Here is a 20,886-nt window from a genome sequence, read left to right as displayed (position 1 = left end):
ACGATTTGTTTTCATCAATGGGACACGCATTGGCTGAGGAACACTTCAGTTCCTACGAAGAAGTCGAAAATAGGTTGTCTGATTGGTCTGCTTCAAAAGACGAACATTTCTATTGGCATGGTGTCCACAAATTGCCAGAAAGGTGTTCAAAATGTATAGAATGCAATGGTCAGTACTTTGAATAAAATGTTTTTACTTTTCAGTTCAAAATTAGTGTTTCATTTTCACAAAAAAAAGAAAAAAAACGCTCATTTCATACCGGTACACCTGGTATGTCATGTAACTATACTCCATCACCATAAGAATAAACCTGATGTAAACAAACATATGTGTGATGATTGGCCAGAAGTTGTAGCAGATGAACACTGGTGTTGTTATGACCTTGGACATTGGTCCTGCTTACGTGTTAGATGTATTATTACTAAGTTACATTAAATCAAACTTTAAGATACTCAAATCTGGTAATAGCCATCAACATTTTTCTTAATAATGCTTTAGCTAAATAGTTTTTATATCAAAAATCGTGTACTGAGACAGCCTCTGCACTTTTGTGTTTTGATTGTCACGCTGTTCGTATGCAGTATGAAAATGGCTGAGGCTGCTTCCTGTTCCATAGTGAAACACATGTGTGGAACATGGTTAAAAAGTGCCAAGAAATATGTAGTTCTTAATGTTTTTAATAAATTTACAGAGATAATCTTTTCTCATTCAATTTGAAATACCTAAATCTCATAATTGTAAAATTTGTCATCCTTTTTATGAATGATGCATGCCTTCGTATTTCTAGTTACATATTGCACACAAAATTTGTTATCATTTCAAATATAAATTCTTAATTATTGATATTTTATGAAAGACTGAAGGTTGCTTAAATAAAGGAAACATAACTGTTTAATTTGTAAGGCAAAAATGAAAAACCAAATACTTATACCACAGTTGTATATAAGTGTCGCAGAAATGTGAAAAACAATCATTTTCACAGCATACAAAAGCAGCATTTTTTACTTTTTCACTGTACCATTACAATATGAACCCAACCGCACTGATCTGTAGCCTATTTAAGGGATTTGGCCAGAGAAACAATCAGACTGTTAAGCTGCCAGACATAATGGAACTAACGAATGCATGTCACTGCTGAACGCTGGTGGAACATAGAAAGGAGAAAATGTGGCACCTAGTTGGGTTCGTTATCAACATAAGCAGATGATGGGTCCAGAACTGAAATGTATTTCCTAGATTCATGTAGGGAAGGAACTAAGAGATTACGACAACTAACTGTAATTGATACCTTCAGTGGCTTTGGTATTCAACAGTATGGTGAAATCCGTGCAGTATGCTTTTGCATCCCATATACCTCACTCAGAAGAACTATCCTATGTTTAAGTTAGGAGTTTTCATCACTCTTGTTCGTAATTAGAATACTATGTTAGGTCGGCATGAAGGCATTTATGCTTTCCGTCTGATCCCCTGAGAAGCGCAAGGTAGTACTGCAGTTTCGCTGAATATTATTCAATTTTTTTCAAAAATTGAATGACATTTGAAGCTATGTTTTTTCTTTACTTGTCTCTTTTTATAGCTTTTACTGCAACTTCTCAATCCTGTAGGTTAGTTGAACTGTTGGCTGGCCAGTGCTGTCCACATGTAATGAAATCCAATTAAATTCAAGCAAACACAGAATAATACATGGTGTAATGTTTACGTCAGCTTTATTCTTATGATGACCAGAGTATAGTGAGGAGGTACAGAAAGGAATTGAGCAGGAAAGAAAGTTGTGTCACAACTTTGGTAAAAGAAGGGATTGGTTGATAGGACACATTCTGAGACAATAAGGTATCACCAATTTAGTATTGAAGGGGAAGTATGGAGGGTAAAAATTTTAGGAGGAGACCAAAAGATGAATATAGTAAGCTTATTCAGAAGGATTTATGTTGCAGTACTTATTCAGAGATGGAGGCTTGCACACATAATAGAGTAGAATGGAGAGCTGCATCAGTCCAGCCTTTGTCGAAGAGAACACAAAAACAATGAGGATCAAACGACGTCTCATCTTCCAACAATTGACTACATTTAATAATACAAATGTATTGTTATCCATGTAATTTAGAAAAAAATTATAAATATAATTTGCTCAATGACATGCCATATATTTTATCCCCATCATCCCATCTTCACACTCCCCTCATCATGTCCGTACACTCCCCTCGTCATCTCCATGCACTCCCCTCATTGTATCCATGCACTCTCCTCGTCACGTCCGTTGTCTTCCCTCGTCACATCTGTGCACGCCTCTCGTCCCGTCCGTGCACTCCCCTCGTCACGCCCATACACTCCACTTGTCCCATCCGTCCACTCACCTAGGCACTTGTCCACTCCCCTCCCGTTGTCGTGTGCATACACTCGCCTCGACGCTCGTACACTTACCTCCTCGCTCGTACACTCACCTCGGCGCTCGTACTCTCCTCTCTACCCCCCCTCCCCTTCGTCATGTCCGTATTTTTGCATTGGTGCTCGTACATTCCTCTCTCCGTAACTCGCCTCGGTGCTCGTACACTCCTCTCCCATTGTCCTGGCCGTACACTCGCCTCGGCACTCCTACACTCCCCTCCCCTTGTCCTGTCTGTACCCTCGCCTCGGTGCCTGTACATTTGCCTCGGCGCTCGTACTCTACCGCCCGCCCCCCCCCCCCCCCATTGTCATATCCGCACTTTCGCCTCAGCGCCCGTACACTCCCCTCTCCTAGATGTGTCCGTAACTCGCCTCGGTGCTCCTACACTCCCCTCCCATCCCCTCCCCTCGTCCTGTCCGTACACTCGCCTCGGCACTCGTACACCCTGTCCATACGCTCGCCTTGGCGCTCGTACACTCCCGTCCCCTCATCGCGTCCGTACACTCACCTCAGCAATTGTACACTCCCATCCCCTCATCGCATCCGTACACTCGCCTCGGCAGTCGTACACTCCCTTCCTCTCGTCGCGTCTGTACACTCGCCTCGATGCTCGTACACTCACCTAGACGCTCGTACACTCCCCTCCCCTCATCGCATCCATACACTCGCCTCGGCGCTCGTACACTCACCTCCCCTCATCATGTCCGTACTCTCGCCTCAGCAGTCGTACACTCGCCTCGGCACTCGACAACTCACCTCCCCTCATCGTGTCTGTACAGGTCCCTCCCCTCGTAGCATCTGTTCACTCCCCTGACCTCCGCTCGTCATGTCCATACACTCCCCTCCCCTCATTGTGTCTGCACATTCCCCTCCTCTCATCGCGTCTGTACACTCCCCTCCACTTGTCGTGACTGTACACTACCCTGCCCTCGACGCGTCTGTACACTCCCCTCCTCTCGTCGCGTCTGTACACTCCCCTCCCCTCGTCGCGTCTGTACACTCCCCTCCCCTCGTCGCGTCTGTACACTCCCCTCCCCTCGTCGCGTCTGTACACTCCCCTCCCCTCGTCGCGTCTGTACACTCCCCTCCCCTCGTCGCGTCTGTACACTCCCCTCCCCTCGTCGCGTCTGTACACTCCCCTCCCCTCATCGCGTCTGAACACTCACCTCCCCTCGTCGCGACCATACATTCTCCGCATGCCATCCAGCCCGTACACTCATCTCTCCATCCCATCCGTACACTGCCCTCACCATCCCACCCGTACACTGCCCTCGGTAACCCACCCCTCCCCACTGCCTGCCCCGTCCCGCCAGCTGCCTTCCCCCGTACGGCCCACCACCTCCCCCCGGCCCACCACTCGCATCACCCTCCGTCCTGTCTGCCACCTGCCCCCTGTCGAACCTGCTCCCTCTGATCATATTGTCTGCTCCCTGCCCCATCCCCTCACCTGGTCTATGCTCCTCCCCATCCTCTCACCTACAACCCTGGCATCGGCCCACCTTCCCCTCCCTCTCGCTGCCCTATCCTCTCACTTCCCATCTGGCTCATATCTTCACCTCTCTCTAAAGTCTATCCAACCTTCTTGTCTCCTTCATGTCCTGCCCTTTCGCCTGCTGCCATCCCCAGGCTCACTCTAACCCACCCTCCCTCCTGCCTGGCACACTGTTCACCTATCCCAGCCCGCAAACTCACCTTCAACAGCCTGAACACTCGCCCCCAACGGCCTGTACTCTCGCCTCCCCCCAGCCGATGCACTCGCCTCCCCCCCCCGGCCCGTGCACTTGCCTCCCCTGCACTCGTCTCCGCCCCTGGCCGTGCACTCTCCTTCCCCCCTGGCCGTGCATTTCCCCCCTCTCCTGTCCGTGCAATTGCCTCCCCCCCTCCCTCCTCAGCCCGTACACTTACCTCCCTCAGCCCACTAGTCCATCCTCTGCCCTCCAACCCTCTCCAACTGGATCATCTCTTGTCCCTCCTCTCCTGATCATGTGCCCACTCCTCTCAAATGTATGTCAGAAGCCTATTGTCCAGCCTTCTCGAGTCCTTTCCTGCCAACACCATAAAGAAAAGAGAATATGCTGTGATTGTTCAATAATGTATGCATCTTCTCTTTGTGCGTCGTTCTGTATCCTCAAATTGTAATGGGTTCCGTTCCATTAATGAGCAACTTTTCCTGGTCTCAGCAAAGACTCAATTTTTGTTGATAGTTGTGTACGGAAACAGGCAACCATTGTGCGTGTGTCTCTTAAGATGTGATTGTTCAATTGCAACTATCAAAGTATGTCATTATAAAATGTCTACTTCTGTTACGAACAGGAATTTCGGAAGAGTTTTTGGAACTGAATAGCTCAAATGCAGCAACGATGGTGGCACTTAATAGTGATATTCTCCTAGGAAGTTCTGCCAGCCAGTGGCATCAAATCACTGTAAGTATGACAGTTTTTGATATAGAAAGCTATGTGATAGTATGTTGATAGCAATTTTTTACAAAATTTTTGTATTATGTTGATGGACGTTAAAGTTTATAATTGTATAAATACTACATCAGGTGGTAGGGAAATCAAAATGACTATATATGCATATGGTTGGAATAACCTTAACAGAATGCTGTGTGGTATTTTATCCATGCTGGAACTTGTGAACTCTGTGGCTATTAACAGTTGTTGGTGAATAACACAACCAGCCACCGATTTGTGACTATTTGTGTAATTCACTGACAAGAAAACTTAGTGCCCATTTACATGTCACTTAAAGGGTGCAACAAAGCAAACACTGATGCGAAAGGGAAAAATCCGAGTGTGATTCGATGGGTTACAAAGCACACATCAGTTACTTCACACACTGAGACCAAGCTGTCACTTATGGCTGAAAAAAATGGAGCAGCAGATGGGAACAAAGGGGAAGCATGACATATTGTCAGAAACAACAAAAATAAAATATACTTAAAAATTGTATTCTTATTTCAAACTTACCTTAATGAAGTCATTCTGTCCTCCTACAAAAGCATTGCATACTTTTGGTATCAAGAGACTTATTGGTGAATAGTACGATTTGAAAAGATACTTTAAACTTCTGTATGAATCACCAATAGTTGAAATCAGAAGAGTGTTTGCCAGTCGAGCTGTAACTGGTACTTACTCTCTCATACTTTTGGCAATTCTAAGACCAGTTGCTCGAATGAGATATTCAGAATCATGTTTCAACGTTCTGGTAAGATTCTAGGTAAAGATATCAGTTTGGGATTTAAATATTCTGTAGCATTCTGCTTACTTAAGAAGAATGCATCTTCAAAGTCTGATTTCTCTTGTTCTTTCTAACTTTATTCCTCATGAATGAAAATGATCAGTTTTCAAAAATATAATGTAATTGGCTACATAGAAAATCTACTCACCAAGTGACGGCAGAAAAAAACATGTACAAAAGTACTCAAATTTGCGAGCTTTCAGAGCCAGTGGCTCCTTCTCCAGGCAGAAGGTGGGAGGCGAAGGAAAAGGGGTGAAGGAAAGAGAATAGTGAGTTTCAGGAAATGGGGAACCCAGGGGTCAGGGGAGACTTACTGGACAAGATGAGAAGGAAAGAGTGGTTGTTCAGTTAAAACAATGAAAAATCCAGAATAGAATAATGACAATAGTATGAAACAGATAGATTGCTACTCACCATTCATCAGAGATGTTGAGTTGCAGACAGACACAATACAAAAAACTACTAAACAATTAAGCTTTCAGCCAAAAGGCCTTTTCCTGAATTGGACAACATGCACACACACACACACACACACACACACACACACACACACACACACACACACACACACACACGCAAGCGCGCGCACTAGACTACTGGCTCTGGCTGCTGAGACCAAGCAGTGTTCCCTTGGCAGCCTAAGACAGTGGTCGCACACGCACACACGCGCGCGCGCTTGTGTGTGTGTGTGTGTGTGTGTGTGTGTGTGTGTGTGTGTGTGTGCGCGCGCGCGTGCGTGCGCATGCGTGTGTGTTGCCTAATTCATAAGAACCCCTTTTGGCCTAAAGCTTACTTGTTTAGCAGTCTTCTTTTTGTGCTGGTCTGAAATTCAGCATGTCCACTGTATGGCGAGTAGCAATCTATCCTTTTGACAATAATGTGATCATTTATATGAGTTTTATACATTGCTCGGCACTAGTGGCCGTATATGTTCTAGTACAAAGAGCAGTAATATGTGTGGGTACATGTCATTGGATAACATTGTCAGGATGTATTGTCAGCAATATGCGAGCTTTGAGGAAAGATTGGAAAGTAATGAACAATAATTTTAATACCAAAAGTTTAATAGGTAACAAAACAAAAGAAATCTCAAATCAACTTAAATCTTTCACTTACTTTTCTACATATTCACCAACATTCTCAACACATTTCTCCCCGAGTGGTATCAGTTTGCATTTGGATGGTATATGGCCACGTAGGGACTGCCGATTTTACTTCCACATTTGTCACAATGCGTTGGCTGATCAGGAATTTCTTCTTGGGGCCAATCAGAAGAAGGTCCAATGGTGGAAGATCTGGATTGTATGGAGCATGCTGGAGCACCTACCACCAAAATTTGGCAATTTTCTCATGAACAAGAGCAGCAATAGCGAGGCGAAGATTGCCATGAAGAAATTTGACACCATCAGCATTAACTTTGTTGTGTTCATTGCAAAGGGCATGACGCAACTTAACCAAAGTTTTAGTGTAGCCTGTAGCATTCACAGTGAACTGGTGTTTAGAAAAGTCCACCAGTAACACACCTTGCATATCCCAGAACACTGTCACAAGCACTTTCCTAGCAGACTGGGCCTCTTTGAATTTTTTTCATAATGGAAACCAGAATGTTTCCACCCCATAGAGACCTGCTTGGTTTTGGACACATAGTGGTGTACCCATGACTCATCACCAGTGACAAATCCTTTCAAAAAGTGATGCCACCACATTACATGGAATCTTTCATTGACCATTGTGGTTGTCTGTCAGGTTTTAGGCACCCAGCAAGTCCTAAGTTTATCAAATTTCAACATGTCATGAACAGTATTGTACACTGCACAGTAGGAAATGTTGAACTGCTGCAATAAGGTTTGCAATTTGCAAATGCCATTGCTCAAAATTGCTGCTTCAGTGGCACCAACATTCTGCAAGGTTGCAGTTGCCATAGTGTGGCAAATCATTAAGGTTCACACAGCCTTCTTGGAAGAATGCACACCATCTGGAGACTTTGCTACAGTTCATACAGACGTCCCTGTACACTCAACACATGTCCCTGTGAATTTCACTTGGTGTATGCTCTTTGACCCACAAATACTGGACTAAACTTCGTTACTAGTGACAGTAAGACCCGCACCATTTTTGTATCATAGTCCAGGCTTCTCTCGCCAGCGCTGCATATGAAAACAAAATACCCTCTGTATCACAAACTTCAGACTATAATGCTATGAAATTTCAACATTCCAGCTACAGTAACAGGGAAGAAAAAAATTGTTGTGTGTTACTTTCCAATCTTTCCTCATACCTCTAGAATTGCAGAGGGTGGGAGGAGGGGGGCAAAGCTCTCTTTGAATATAAAGCTCCCTTTATACTTACAGCAAAAGATCTAATCAAACTAGTAGTCACTCCACATGAAATTGAGGCTATAAGTAGGGTCATTTTCTGATTTTGGTGGGTGGGAGGGAATTACGACTGAGCACTTGACAGAAGCCTGAGCAAGTACTTAATAAAAAATGACATAGCTGAGATATATATTGTGGAGCTAAGGGAAGCCACCCAACTCCTTTGCTCTCCTTTGCATTGTTGTACTTGTACTACACCGAGGGCAGCTTCAGCACTGGCAGTTCATTGCAGCAGCAGCTATAGGGCCATTTCTCAGCGTCAGAGACAATGCCGCAGTTTGCCTCGCTTGTCACATGAGTTACCAAAGAAAATCGCTGACAGTCTGTGGGCCACTGTAAGTAATGTGCTGTTCTAAGATTTGGCACACTCTGCTTTGGTGCTAGGCACAGTCTTAATTCGGGAAGTGCTTTGTTCTTTGTATTGTTTTAGGAAACCACTGCACTTCAAAGTAAATGATTTCCTGTCGAAAGATAAATTTGTTCCAGGTGGCCCGTCTATTTGAATCTTTTCTTAACAAAAGCGAGTGTTTTTCTGCTTACTTGTATTACATAGGCAGCATTTCATGTTCTCGTGCTTTTTGTAAAGGAAACTGGGTAGCCCTTCAGTCAGTGGGATGGTACGAAATGCCTCAGTAAGTGCATTTAAGTTGAGGTACAGCAGTACTCTGTCTGGGCACAGCAGAAAGGTGAGGTTAGGTGCTTTACCCACTCGACCTACCTCACAGGGCAGTGCATGCTATGATGCAAGTTGTTACAATTAGAATAGTGAAAATTCCTTACAATTGCTACTGCAGAAGGTTCATTACAGTGGACTTCCGTATTGCTATATTACCACTACATACAACTGGACATTGCTTGATAGCTGCAGTGCGTTGTTACAGTCTAACTGATTTGCTGTCATTGGTAACTTGAGTGTGATTATTTACATTTATTGGAGAATTGTTTTCGAGATTTACTCATTTCAATATGCATTTTTCTGCTGAAGCATGCACTGCTTCACGCAGTATGATACTTTTCATCAAGTACAGCAATGTAGGGCTGGAGAGGGTATGGGATAAATTGTGTTTGTTCTGTACTGCACTTATCTGAAGGAGAAAGAGGTAGGGGAGGTGATGAAGACCGGTCTGTAATCGAAAGTTCACGTAGTGGAAGGTGCTTCCTCTCCCTGTCCTATATAGCACATTATTATTATTAAATAATTTGATTGGATAGATATAAAATCAACTCACCAAGCGGCAGCTGAACACACACATAAAAGAAGATTATTATCAGTCAAGCTTTTTCAGGCAGAACGGTTGAAGGGGAAGGAAGAGGAGTGAAAGAAAATGACTGGAGAGGTCTAGAAAAAGGGATAGATTTTGGGAAAGTCTCCTTTCCTTCTCATCCTGTGTGGCAAGTCTCCCTTCACCCACGGATTTGTGTGACTTCCCTATAGCACTAGTCCAGGACGTCTCAGCCTGTATTGTCACAGAACCTTCAAAATCTCTGGTTCTGCCCTTCCATTCAACTGAGATCCAAAGGGGCACAATCAGTTCTGGGGATAATACTATAAATTGTGAGCTTCGTTGAAACTCCATACGCAAGGGTGGTCTTCTCAACCTCCTCTGCCTGACACTGGAATGACCTGAGAATGACATTGGAGCCCAGACGACAGACATCATTTGTTCCAACGTGCGCCACAATGTGCAGTTGGTTGCAACCTGTTCCCTCAGTGGCTGCCGGAATAGCCTCTTCCACATGTTGAATGAGGCCCCCGGGCACACACACTGAGTGCACCTGGCATCCTTTCCTGACATTTCTCTAAGAGCTATCGCCATTCACCATATGTTTAAGTTGCCAACGATTAATAGACCCCTGTACTTTCATGTTTGCCTCCTCTTGACATAGCATAAAACAAGTTTCTCCAAAACAGGCTGTTTCAATTTCAGTGAAAGACAGTACCTCAAACTTATTGGGTAGGCGGATTGGAACAACACCCTGAGTTCTTCCTGGTCCCCATCCACCCTGTACAGGGTGCCTGGTACCATTATCACAGGTACACGTTTCTCAGGAGCTCTTCAACACACTCGGGAGTTCTTCAACACACCGATTTGCAGTAGCTGCCAATCATTTGACAACAATTAGGGTGATTTCCAGCTGCTTATGAATGTCAACCAACTCATCCCATGTTTGAGAACAGCATTCATGGTAGGGCAGCATTTTGGCTGGAGTGATGTATGACAAGGCAGTAAGCAAATAAGTTTAAATTAACTCCAATGATTACCTTGTAATCTGTTGAGCTAAAAAGTTGCTAATTTCCTATAAGAATTGAAGCAAACACAGAAAACAAGATTTCTGTAAAGGCAACACAAAAATTTGTGGTGAAAATGACTAGTTTTCTAACATGTTTTGAGGTTAATTACAGTTGTTAGCAAGCTCAAAAACATAGTTGATTTACAATAAATGCAGACAATATATAGAGCTACTCCTCTTTAAGGGAAAACTACATGTAATACAATATGTTAGAAAATCTAGTACAGTAACTAAATCACAAATGCCAATTTCCTACAAATTGTTCATAGGTTAAGCAGAGGACAATGGTAGTGTCTGGAAATTCTCAAAAATGCATATTTATTTGCATTGATATACAATGAAATTCTGGCGTGATGATTTCTTCGGCAGAACTGTGAACCCCACATTCTGATTTGCTTCAAAATAAGTTTGTATGCACAACACTCATACTTGTAATTTACAAAAACATAATTTTGTAAGTGTCCAAAAATTCTCAAAAATAATCTGTTTCTCATGTAATGGTATAATGAAATGAGAATGAATGTTTTGAACGAGGATAGGCTTACTGTTCTCAAAAATTTTAAAAGAACAGAAATAAGTTTAAGCCTGTAATTGATGGTAACACTACAAATTTATCGCGGCACACGAGAATGTTCAAAATTTCACAATATATATCTCAATGCAAACAGCTGTTGATACAACCAGTGAAACATTTGGTAGAACCAATGTGAACAGTAATTATTAAGTATGATAATTGTACAAGTATTTGTATGTCTTATTTCTGTTCTTTTGATGTAGTTTCTTTTCTGATATCTTCTTCCAGAAATAATTGATCTCATCATCACCACTTTCGTCCAAATTTATGATACGTGCAGGGCTTGCTAAGAAAGGAAATTGACAGGATTGGGAGCTCCTAATGGCCAAACATGTAGAAAAAATAGCATTTTTTGCACAGGTCAGGTAAGACGTGAGCCATTTATTTTAGCGCAGTTTCAACATCGTGGTTAGTTCAGTAGGAAGAGTACAGAACAGTAGTCAGGGGGTCACGAGATCAAACCAGACACGGAAAATGTTTAGTTTTTAATTTTTATGCTGTTTACAATGCAAATAAACTGAAATAATACTCAGTATTTATTAACATTTTCCTAAGACTTCATAAAGGGAAGATAAAGGAAATTTCGGTATTTACAAATAAATTTATGTGCTGGGATTTTAATGCATAAATGAGAACTTCTTATACAAAATTAGATCCTTCTATAATTTTTAGTTGACTTATGCATGCTGGAGTGATACTCATAAAAACAGGGAAAGCATAATTACATAAAAGTTTCCCTGAATAACAAACCTGGTTTCCATTCATAAAAGTTTCTCTCTCAGCACACTGTTTGACAGCAAATAATGCATAATGGAAAATTTTGCCAAATATTGGCAAGGGTAGATAGTGATGTTCAATGGAATGTATTTTGAAACAGTCCTCTTACACTTCAAAATAAAACTAATGCAGTACAAAGTCCAAAACACTTTAATTACAGTCCCTTCTCAAAATGTTATTTGCAGTCCTCATGGACATCATGAGTACAGCCTTTCCTTCGAAATTTATTTCCAGTCCCAAATTTTCCTTTGCATGCATTTTATGAAAACATCAATAAATACAATGTATTTATCGGTATTTCAGTTTATTGCTGCATAAATAATGTAAAATTTGAAAATAAAAATAAATAAATAAAAGAAGTTACCACATAGACACTCGATACCATGACCCTAGTCCCACTGCACTGACCACCACCTGGAAATCATGCTATCATAAGAGCCTTGTGCCATGCCCAAAGCACACCAAAAATGCTATTTTTTTCTAAATTCCTGACCATCTGGAGCTTCCACTCCTGCCTCTTTCATTTCTGGCCAAGCCCTGCATATACCATAATTCTGGTCGAAATTGGTGATGACGAGTAGGTATGGTCCCCTTGTTAGCCTGTTCTGTTTCATTTGGTAAAAATTTAAAAAAGTCACTTTTCCATTTCCTGTGTTGTTGTTGTTGTTTATGAACCTTCATATATTTTATTTCCAGATCAAAACTCCTGTTCAAGGAAGCAAGAGAAAATATGTTCTCATGGCTATTAACAGAAGAATATCGCCGTTGAAAATTAATCCTTATTTTGTAAGTAGGCCTCGTCTTTTATATCTCAGTTGTATGTTGACACTTTTTTCTTAAACTATTATTGTAGTTAGACACTGTAGCAAACTAATTAGTATATATCAATCAATTTTTTGGAAAACATAATATAGTGGGACAGATGAAAAGGAGGCTGGGAAAAAAAACACACATAACAGCTAAGGAAATGTGCAGGCCGTCAGAGCCAATGAGTTATTCTCCTGAAAAGGGCTGAAGGGGCAGGAAGAGGTGAGAAGGAAAAGAATTGGCAAGGTTTAGGAAAACCAGAGCTCAGGCCAGAGGCTATATACCAGACAACATGAGAAGGAAAAGCTGAATATTGGAACTGCAATAGATGATATTTGAAAACGTATGAGCTTGGAGTTGGAAGATAGGGTCATAATCAAGACAGGGATAACTGACAAAACAGCATGCAAAAGTTAATAAGAGTGGAAAGCTAATTGCATTGTACGTGGGGTCTAGAGGTTCCTGATTGGCTGTCACGGATTTTGATGAAATTTTGTGTGAACAAGCATGCATGTTCTTAATGAACATTGATAAAATTTCATGATCATTAATTCAATACTTCTGGAGGTATAGTCATTTGTTAGACACTATAGTGTTCCTATCAAGAGTGCATCAGTGAGTTTTTAGCGGCTTAGAGACATAATATCTACAGGAGGGGCAGCAGCCTTTTCAGTAGTTGCAGGGGCAACAGTCTGGATGATTGACTGATCTGGCCTTGCAACATTAACCAAAACAGCCTTGCTGTGCTGGTACTGCGAATGGCTGAAAGCAAGGGGAAACTACAGCCGTAATTTTTCCCAAGGACATGCAGCTTTACTGTATGATTAAATGATGATGGCGTCCTCTTGGGTAAAATATTCCTGAGGTAAAATAGTCCCCCATTCGGATCTCCGGGCGGGACTACTCAGGAGGACGTTGTTATCAGGAGAAAGAAAACTGGCGTTCTACGGACCGGAGCGTGGAATGTCAGATCCCTTAATCGGGCAGGTAGGTTAGAAAATTTAAAAAGGGAAATGGATAGGTTAAAGTTAGATATACTGGGAATTAGTGAAGTTCGGTGGCAGGAGGAACAAGACTTTTGGTCAGGTGAATACAGGGTTATAAATACAAAATCAAGTAGGGGTAATGCAGGAGTAGGTTTAATAATGAATAAAAAAATAGGAGTGCCGGTAAGCTACTACAAACAGCATAGTGAACACATTATTGTGGCCAAGACAGACACAAAGCCCATGCCTACTACAGTAGTACAAGTTTATATGCCAACTAGCTCTGTAGATGATGAAGAAATTGATGAAATCTATGATGAGATAAAAGAAATTAATCAGGTAGTGAAGGGAGACGAAAATTTAGTAGTCATGGGTGACTGGAATTCGTCAGTAGGAAAAGGGAGAGAAGGAAACATAGTAGGTGATTATGGATTGGGGCTAAGAAATGAAAGAGGAAGCCGTCTGGTAGAATTTTGCACAGAGCATAACTTAATCATAGCCAACACTTGGTTCAAGAATCATAAAAGAAGGTTGTATACATGGAAGAATCCTGGAGATACTAAAAGGTATCAGATAGATTATATAATGGTAAGGCAGAGATTTAGGAATCAGGTTTTAAATTGTACGACATTTCCAGGGGCAGATGTGGACTCTGAACCTGTAGGTTAAAACTGAAGAAACTGCAAAAAGGTGGGAATTTAAAGACATGGGATCTGGATAATCTGAAAGAACCAGAGGTTGTACAGAGTTTCAAGGAGAGCATAAGGGAACAATTGACAGAAATGGGGGAAAGAAACACAGTAGAAGAAGAATGGGCAGCTCTGAGGGATAAAGTCGTTAAGGCAGCAGAGGATAAAGTAGGTAAAAAGATGAGGGCTGCTAGAAATCCTTGGGTAGCAGAAGAAATATTGAATGTAATTGATGAAAGGAGAAAATATAAAAATGCAGTAAATGAAGCAGGCAAAAAGGAATACAAACGTTTCAAAAATGCGATCGACAGGAAGTGCAAAATGGCTAGCAGGGATGGCTAGTGGACAAATGTAAGGATGTAGAAGCTTATCTCACTAGGGGTAAGATAGATACTGCCTACAGGAAAATTAAAAAGACCTTTGGAGAGAAGAGAACCATGTGTATGAATATCAAGAGCTCAGATGGCAACCCAGTTCTAAGCAAAGAAGGGAAGGCAGAAAGGTGGAAGGAGTATATAGAAGGTTTATACAAGGGCGATGTACTTGAGGACAATATTGTGGAAATGGAAGAGGATGTAGATGAAGACGAAATGGGAGATAAGATACTGCGTGAAGAGTTTGACAGAGCACTGAAAGACCTGAGTCGAAACAAGGCCCCCGGAGTAGACAGCATTCCATTAGAACTACTGACGGCCTTGGGAGAGCCAGTCATGACAAAACTCGACCAGCTGGTGAGCAGGATGTATGAGACAGGCAAAATACCCTCAGACTTTAAGAAGAATATAATAATTCCAATCCCAAAGACAGCAGGTGCTGACAGATGTGAAAATTACCGAACTATCACTTTAATAAGTCACAGCTGCAAAATAGTAACGCGAATTCTTTACAGACGAATGGAAAAACTGGTAGATGCGGACCTCGGGGAGGATCAGTTTGGATTGCGTAGAAATGTTGGAACACGTGAGGCAATACTGACCTTACGACTTATCTTAGAAGAAAGATTAAGAAAAGGTAAACCTATGTTTCTAGCAATTGTAGACTTAGAGAAAGCTTTTGACGATGTTGACTGGAATACTCTCTTTCAAATTCTGAAGGTGGCAGGGGTAAAATACAGGGAGCGAAAGGCCATTTACTATTTGTACAGAAACCAGATGGCAGTCATAAGAGTCGAGGGGCATGGAAGGGAAGCAGTGGTTGGGAAAGGAGTGAGACAGGGTTGTAGCCTCTCCCCGATGTTATTCAATCTGTATATTGAGCAAGCAGTAAAGGAAACAAAAGAAAAATTTCTAGTAGGTATTAAAATTCATGGAGAAGAAGTAAAAACTTTGAGGTTTGCCGATGACATTGTAATTCTGTCAGAGACGGCATAGGACTTGGAAGAGCAGTTGAAAGGAATGGACAGTGTCTTGAAAGGAGGATATAAGATGAACATCAACAAAAGCAAAACGAGGATAATGGAATATAGTCAAATTAAATCGGGTGATGCTGAGGGAATTAGATTAGGAAATGAGACACTTAAAGTAGTAAAGGAGTTTTGCTATTTAGGCAGTAAAATAACTGATGATGGTCGAAGTAGAGAGGATATAAAATGTAGACTGGCAATGGCAAGGAAAGCGTTTCTGAAGAAGAGAAATTTGTTAACATCTAATATAGATTTATGTATCAGGAAGTCGTTTCTCAAAGTATTTGTTTGGAGTGTAGCCGTGTATGGAAGTGAAACATGGACGATAAATAGTTTGGACAAGAAGAGAATAGAAGCTTTCGAAATGTGGTGCTACAGAAGAATGCTGAAGATAAGGTGGATAGATCACGTAACTAATGAGGAGGTACTGAATAGGATTGGGGAGAAGAGAAGTTTGTGGCACAACTTGACTAGAAGAAGGGATTGGTTGGTAGGACATGTTTTGAGGCATCAAGGGATCACAAATTTAGCATTGGAGGGCAGCGTGGAGGGTAAAAATCATAGTGGGAGACCAAGAGATGAATACACTAAGCAGATTCAGAAGGATGTAGGTTGCAGTAGGTACTGGGAGATGAAGAAGCTTGCACAGGGTAGAGTAGCATGGAGAGCTGCATCAAACCAGTCTCAGGACTGAAGGCAACAACAACAACAACAATATTTTCTTGAAAGAAACAAAACTAGATCATCTTGTATAACTTTTAGCACTCTCTTTAGTGAAGTAATAATAATAAAAGATTTCCTGCATGATTTACATTTGGATAATTTGAAGCCAAGTCGGCTAAAAATAATAGATGCTCAAAAAAATGTGGAGCTTAGCTTTTTATATCTCCAGAAGTCACTGCAGGATATCCTTGAAATCTTGCATGCTGTAACTTATCAATACAAGGTATTAAGAGCACAAAATTTTGTTTTCATGCTGTTTAAAATTGATTACAAGTTGACAGTTTCTCAAAAAACTCCAAAACTGCCTTGTTTGGCCCACTTTTAGAAAATATAGCCTCCTGCTGCAAACACTGTAAACCATTTTCGTTAGAACATTAGAAATATCATGTTCTAAACCACCTAAAAAACTATATATAGTTTTGCAATGCGACCATATAAAGTCCTAAAGAACAGCAACAAAGTGGAGTTGCATTGAAAATGGGCCCGTATTCCACTGGTACTCAAATTAAATCTGACATCTTTTATTGTGTTCTATAATTGTTTATTACACTCTGGGGAGGGAAGTATCAAAAAATCTGCTTGACAATGAAGTGAGGTAAAAGGTGAATAACTTGAAAAATTTCAAAGAAGGAGTGTCTTTTTGTCACAAAACATCATGGTGTATTTTAGTTTTTATGCTATAACTATAGAATGAAACTGGTTTTATGCTTTACAGTTTAACTTGCATTGCCAAGGCAGTGAAGACCATGGTAGTAAAATTGTTTCTTGACAGCTGCAACATACATTGTGTAAATAGCATGCAGATTTTACGCCACTGTCACATTGTGTAAATTTTTTGGAACAGATTAATTTTACAGAGAGTAATTAGTATGTTTTTTTAATTGTGTAATGCTATTGTTGTGCTAGTTTCATTTTGGTTTAGGGTTTAGCACATTTAGTGTTAGAAACAGGATAAGGAATAGGATAGATTACTACTCACCTTGAAGGTAACCTATTGAGTTGCAGACAGGCATAACCAAAAGACTGTTACACAAGCAGGTACTGGCCAAAGCCTTCCTCAGCAAAGAAAACAAACACACATTCACACATGCAAACACACCTCACGCATACTCATCTGCTATAACCGGCAGCTCCAATCAGAATGCGACTGTCATCCGAATAGCAATCTGCAGCGGGTTGGAGAAGGGGGAGGAATAGCTGGGTACAGGTGGGGTGAGAAAAGAGCACTGTCTGGCTGGGCTTTCAGGGACTAGCGACTGCCAGGTACAGCTTCTGGAGGTGGGGTGTGAGAGAAAAAATTGGAAAGCAAAAAAGGAGGAGAGCAGAAAAGGAGAGTAGAGGAAAAGGAGGAAAGCAGAAAAGGTGAAGAGCGGTAAAGGAATGGAGCAAAGAAGTTGAAAGGACAGACAGGTATGGTGGGAGAGGGCAGAATACAAAGAGGATGAGGGAATGTGAGAGGAGATGCGGTGATAGGGCAAGGGTTGGAAACTATTGGGCGGAGGGTGTGTGAGCACGAGGTTACTGTAGGTTGAGGCTGGGATGATTTCGGGAGCAGAGGATTTATTGTAACGATAACTCCAATCTGTGCACTTCAGGAAAGCTGGTGGTGGAAGGGAAAGGGGGATCCAGATGGGCCAGGTTGTGAGGCAGCTATTGAAATTAAGCATGTTATGTTCCACAGCATTGTGTGCCACAGGGTGGAGAACTTTGCTTTTTGCCACTGTTTGGCAGTGGCCATTCTTTCTAATACATAGCAGGTTGGATGTCATACCACCTATAAACTCTGTCAGAGTGATCCAATCATGGAAGTCCAACATAACCTCCAATCCCTGCTTAACGCCTTAGGCCTTTCCCAGAACCTCTCCCCTGAATCCATTTCCCACCTCACCCCTGTGATAACCCCCACACTCTCACCTTCTACGTGCTCCCCAAAATTCACAAACCCAACAATCTGGATGACCCATTATAGTTGGTTATTGTTTTCCCACAGAAAAATTTCAATCTTCATTCACCAACACCTCCGACCAATTGTTCACCAATTGCCCATAATCTAGCTCCCATGTCAAACATATCAACCATTTTGTTCACCGACCCTCCACCATCCCCACCCCTTTACCTCCTGGTTGCCTACTGTTCAATTCTGATGCACCTTCTCTATACACTAACATCCTTCATGTCCATGGTCTTGCCACAATTGAACACTAACTCTCCCAGTGTCCCTCAGACTCCAAACACGTTACCTCATTCCTAGTTCACCTAACTAACTCTAACCTAACACATAGCTACTTCTCCTTTGAAGGGAACATATACAAACAAATCTGCAGCACAGCCTTGGGCACCCACATGGCACTCTCCTAAGCCAATATGTTTAAAGGCTATTTTCAGGAGATCTTCCTAGCATCCCAGAACCCCAAGTCCCTGGTTTGGGGAAGTGCATTGATGATATCTTCATGATGTGGACTCAACGCCAAGACTCCCTATTCTCATGCCTTCACAGCCCCAACACCTTCTCTCCCATCCACTTCACCTCGCACTCCACAACTTAGCATGCCACCTTCCTCTCTGTTGGCTCCATCCACACCTCCACCCACATTAAACCCACCAACCAGCTACAATACCTACAGTTTGACAGCAGCTGTCTTTCCACATCAAAACGTCCCTCCCATACAGTCTTGCTACCCAGGGACAGCATATCTGCAGTGACAAGAACCCCCTTTCCCAATATCCTTTCCCAAAAAGCCCTTCACAGATAGGCACTATCACTCACAACTAGTCCACAAACATACCTCCTATTCCACTTCCCCCCTACACTCTTGACCCCCCCCCCCCCCCCGCACTCTTGTCCCGATTGCACTCTTCCCCCCGTACTCTTCCCCCCCCCATACTCTTCCCACCGCTCACTTCGGCCGCACACTCTTCCCACCGCTCACTTCGCCCGCACACTCTTCCCACCGCTCACTTCGCCCGCACACTCTTCCTCCCCCCCGCACTCTACCCCCCCACACTCTCTCCCCCCGCATCTACCACCCCGCGCACTCCTCTCCCCCCGCACTCTTCCCCCCCTTCACTCTTCACCCCTTCACATTTGCCCCCTCTGCGCTCTTCCCCCCCCCTGCGCTCTTCCCCCCCTGCGCTCTTCCCCCCCTGCGCTCTTCCCCCCCTGCGCTCTTCCCCCCCCTGCGCTCTCCCCCCCCCCTGCGCTCTTCCCCCCTGCGCTCTTCCCCCCTGCGCTCTTCCCCCCCCTGCGCTCTTCCCCCCCTGCGATTTCCCTCCCCCTGCGCTCTTCCCCCCCCCTGCGCTCTTCCCCCCCTGCGCTCTTCCCCCCCCCTGCGCTCTTCCCCCCCTGCGCTCTTCCCCCCCCCTGCGCTCTTCCCCCCTGCGCTCTTCCCCCCTGCGCTCTTCCCCCCCCTGCGCTCTTCCCCCCCTGCGATTTCCCTCCCCCTGCGCTCTTCCCCCCCCCTGCGCTCTTCCCCCCCTGCGCTCTTCCCCCCCCTGCGCTCTCCCCCCCCTGCGCTCTTCCCCCCCCCTGCGCTCTTCCCCCCCCCCTGCGCTCTTCCCCCCTGCGCTCTTCCCCCCTGCGCTCTTCCCCCCCCTGCGCTCTTCCCCCCCTGCGATTTCCCTCCCCCTGCGCTCTTCCCCCCCCTGCGCTCTTCCCCCCCTGCGCTCTTCGCCCCTCCCCCTGCGATCTTCGCCCCTCCCCCTGCGCTCTCGCCCCTCCCCCTGCGCTCTCGCCCCTCCCCCTGCGCTCTCGCCCCTCCCCCTACGCTCTCGCCCCCACCCAGCGCTCTCGCCCCCCCTGCGCTCTCACCCCCCCCCCTGCGCTCTCGCCTCCCCCCCCCTGCGATCACGCCGCCCCCTGCGCTCTCGGCCCCCCCTCCCCACGCTCTTGCCCTTCCTTGCTCTTCCCCCCTTGCTCTTCCCCCCTTGCTCTTGTCCCCCACCGTTCCCCCCACCTTCTTGCCCCCCCACGCACACTCGTACCACCCCCTCATTGCACTCTTCCTCCCCACTTCAATCTTCCCCACCCCACCCCCTGCCACTATACTCTTCCCCCCACCCCACCCCCTGCCACTATACTCTTCCCCCACTGCACTGTTTGCCCCACCGCAATGCACTCTTCCCCCTGCCGTGGACTGCACTCTTCCTCTTCTGTTCTGTTTCCCCCCTGCCCCACTGGAATCTTTCTCCCCCCCTGCCCCACTGGAATCTTTCTCCCCCCCTGCCCCACTGGACTCTCTCGCCCCGCCCAACTGGTCTCTTCTCCCCCCCCCCCACTGGACTCTTCCCCCCCACTGGACTCTTCCCCCCCACTGGACTCTTCCCTCCCCACTGGACTCTTCCCTCCCCACTGGACTCTTCCCTCCCCACTGGACTCTTCCCTCCCCACTGGACTCTTCCCTCCCCACTGGACTCTTCCCTCCCCACTGGACTTTCCCCTCCCCACTGGACTCTTCCTCCCCCCCCCCCCCCCCCATCCCCTGCGGGTTTCGTTGGTTCGAATCGTCCCGCAGCATTCCTGCGTGTTTTAAGAGGCAACTAAAAGGAGTCTCAAACGTTTCAGTCTATATGTGATAGTCCCCTATTGGGTTTGACCTCCATATTTCCAAATTCTTCTGAACAGCGAGCCAATTGGGA

General features: G+C 44.3%; 1 protein-coding gene across 5 annotated transcripts in view; it reads left to right on the top strand.

Annotated features, from left to right (window-relative positions):
• Positions 1-20,886, top strand: part of LOC126291656 (nuclear RNA export factor 1-like) — a 190,704-nt gene that overhangs the window by 51,877 nt on the left and 117,941 nt on the right. For all 5 annotated transcript variants that reach the window (XR_007551835.1, XR_007551834.1, XM_049985228.1 and 2 more), the window contains 2 exons: positions 4,700-4,809; positions 12,341-12,430. Coding sequence is in view for 3 of the 5 variants with exons in the window: in XM_049985228.1 (XP_049841185.1) it covers positions 4,700-4,809; positions 12,341-12,430 (200 nt within the window). In the remaining 2 variants the exon portion in view is untranslated. The remainder of the gene's footprint in view (positions 1-4,699; positions 4,810-12,340; positions 12,431-20,886) is intronic.

The sequence above is a fragment of the Schistocerca gregaria genome, chromosome 9 (assembly GCF_023897955.1).
Source record: "Schistocerca gregaria isolate iqSchGreg1 chromosome 9, iqSchGreg1.2, whole genome shotgun sequence".
NCBI classification, from domain to species: domain Eukaryota; kingdom Metazoa; phylum Arthropoda; class Insecta; order Orthoptera; family Acrididae; genus Schistocerca; species Schistocerca gregaria.
The sequence above is the reverse complement of the archived record's forward strand: the minus strand, read 5'-3'. Positions and strand labels throughout refer to the sequence as shown.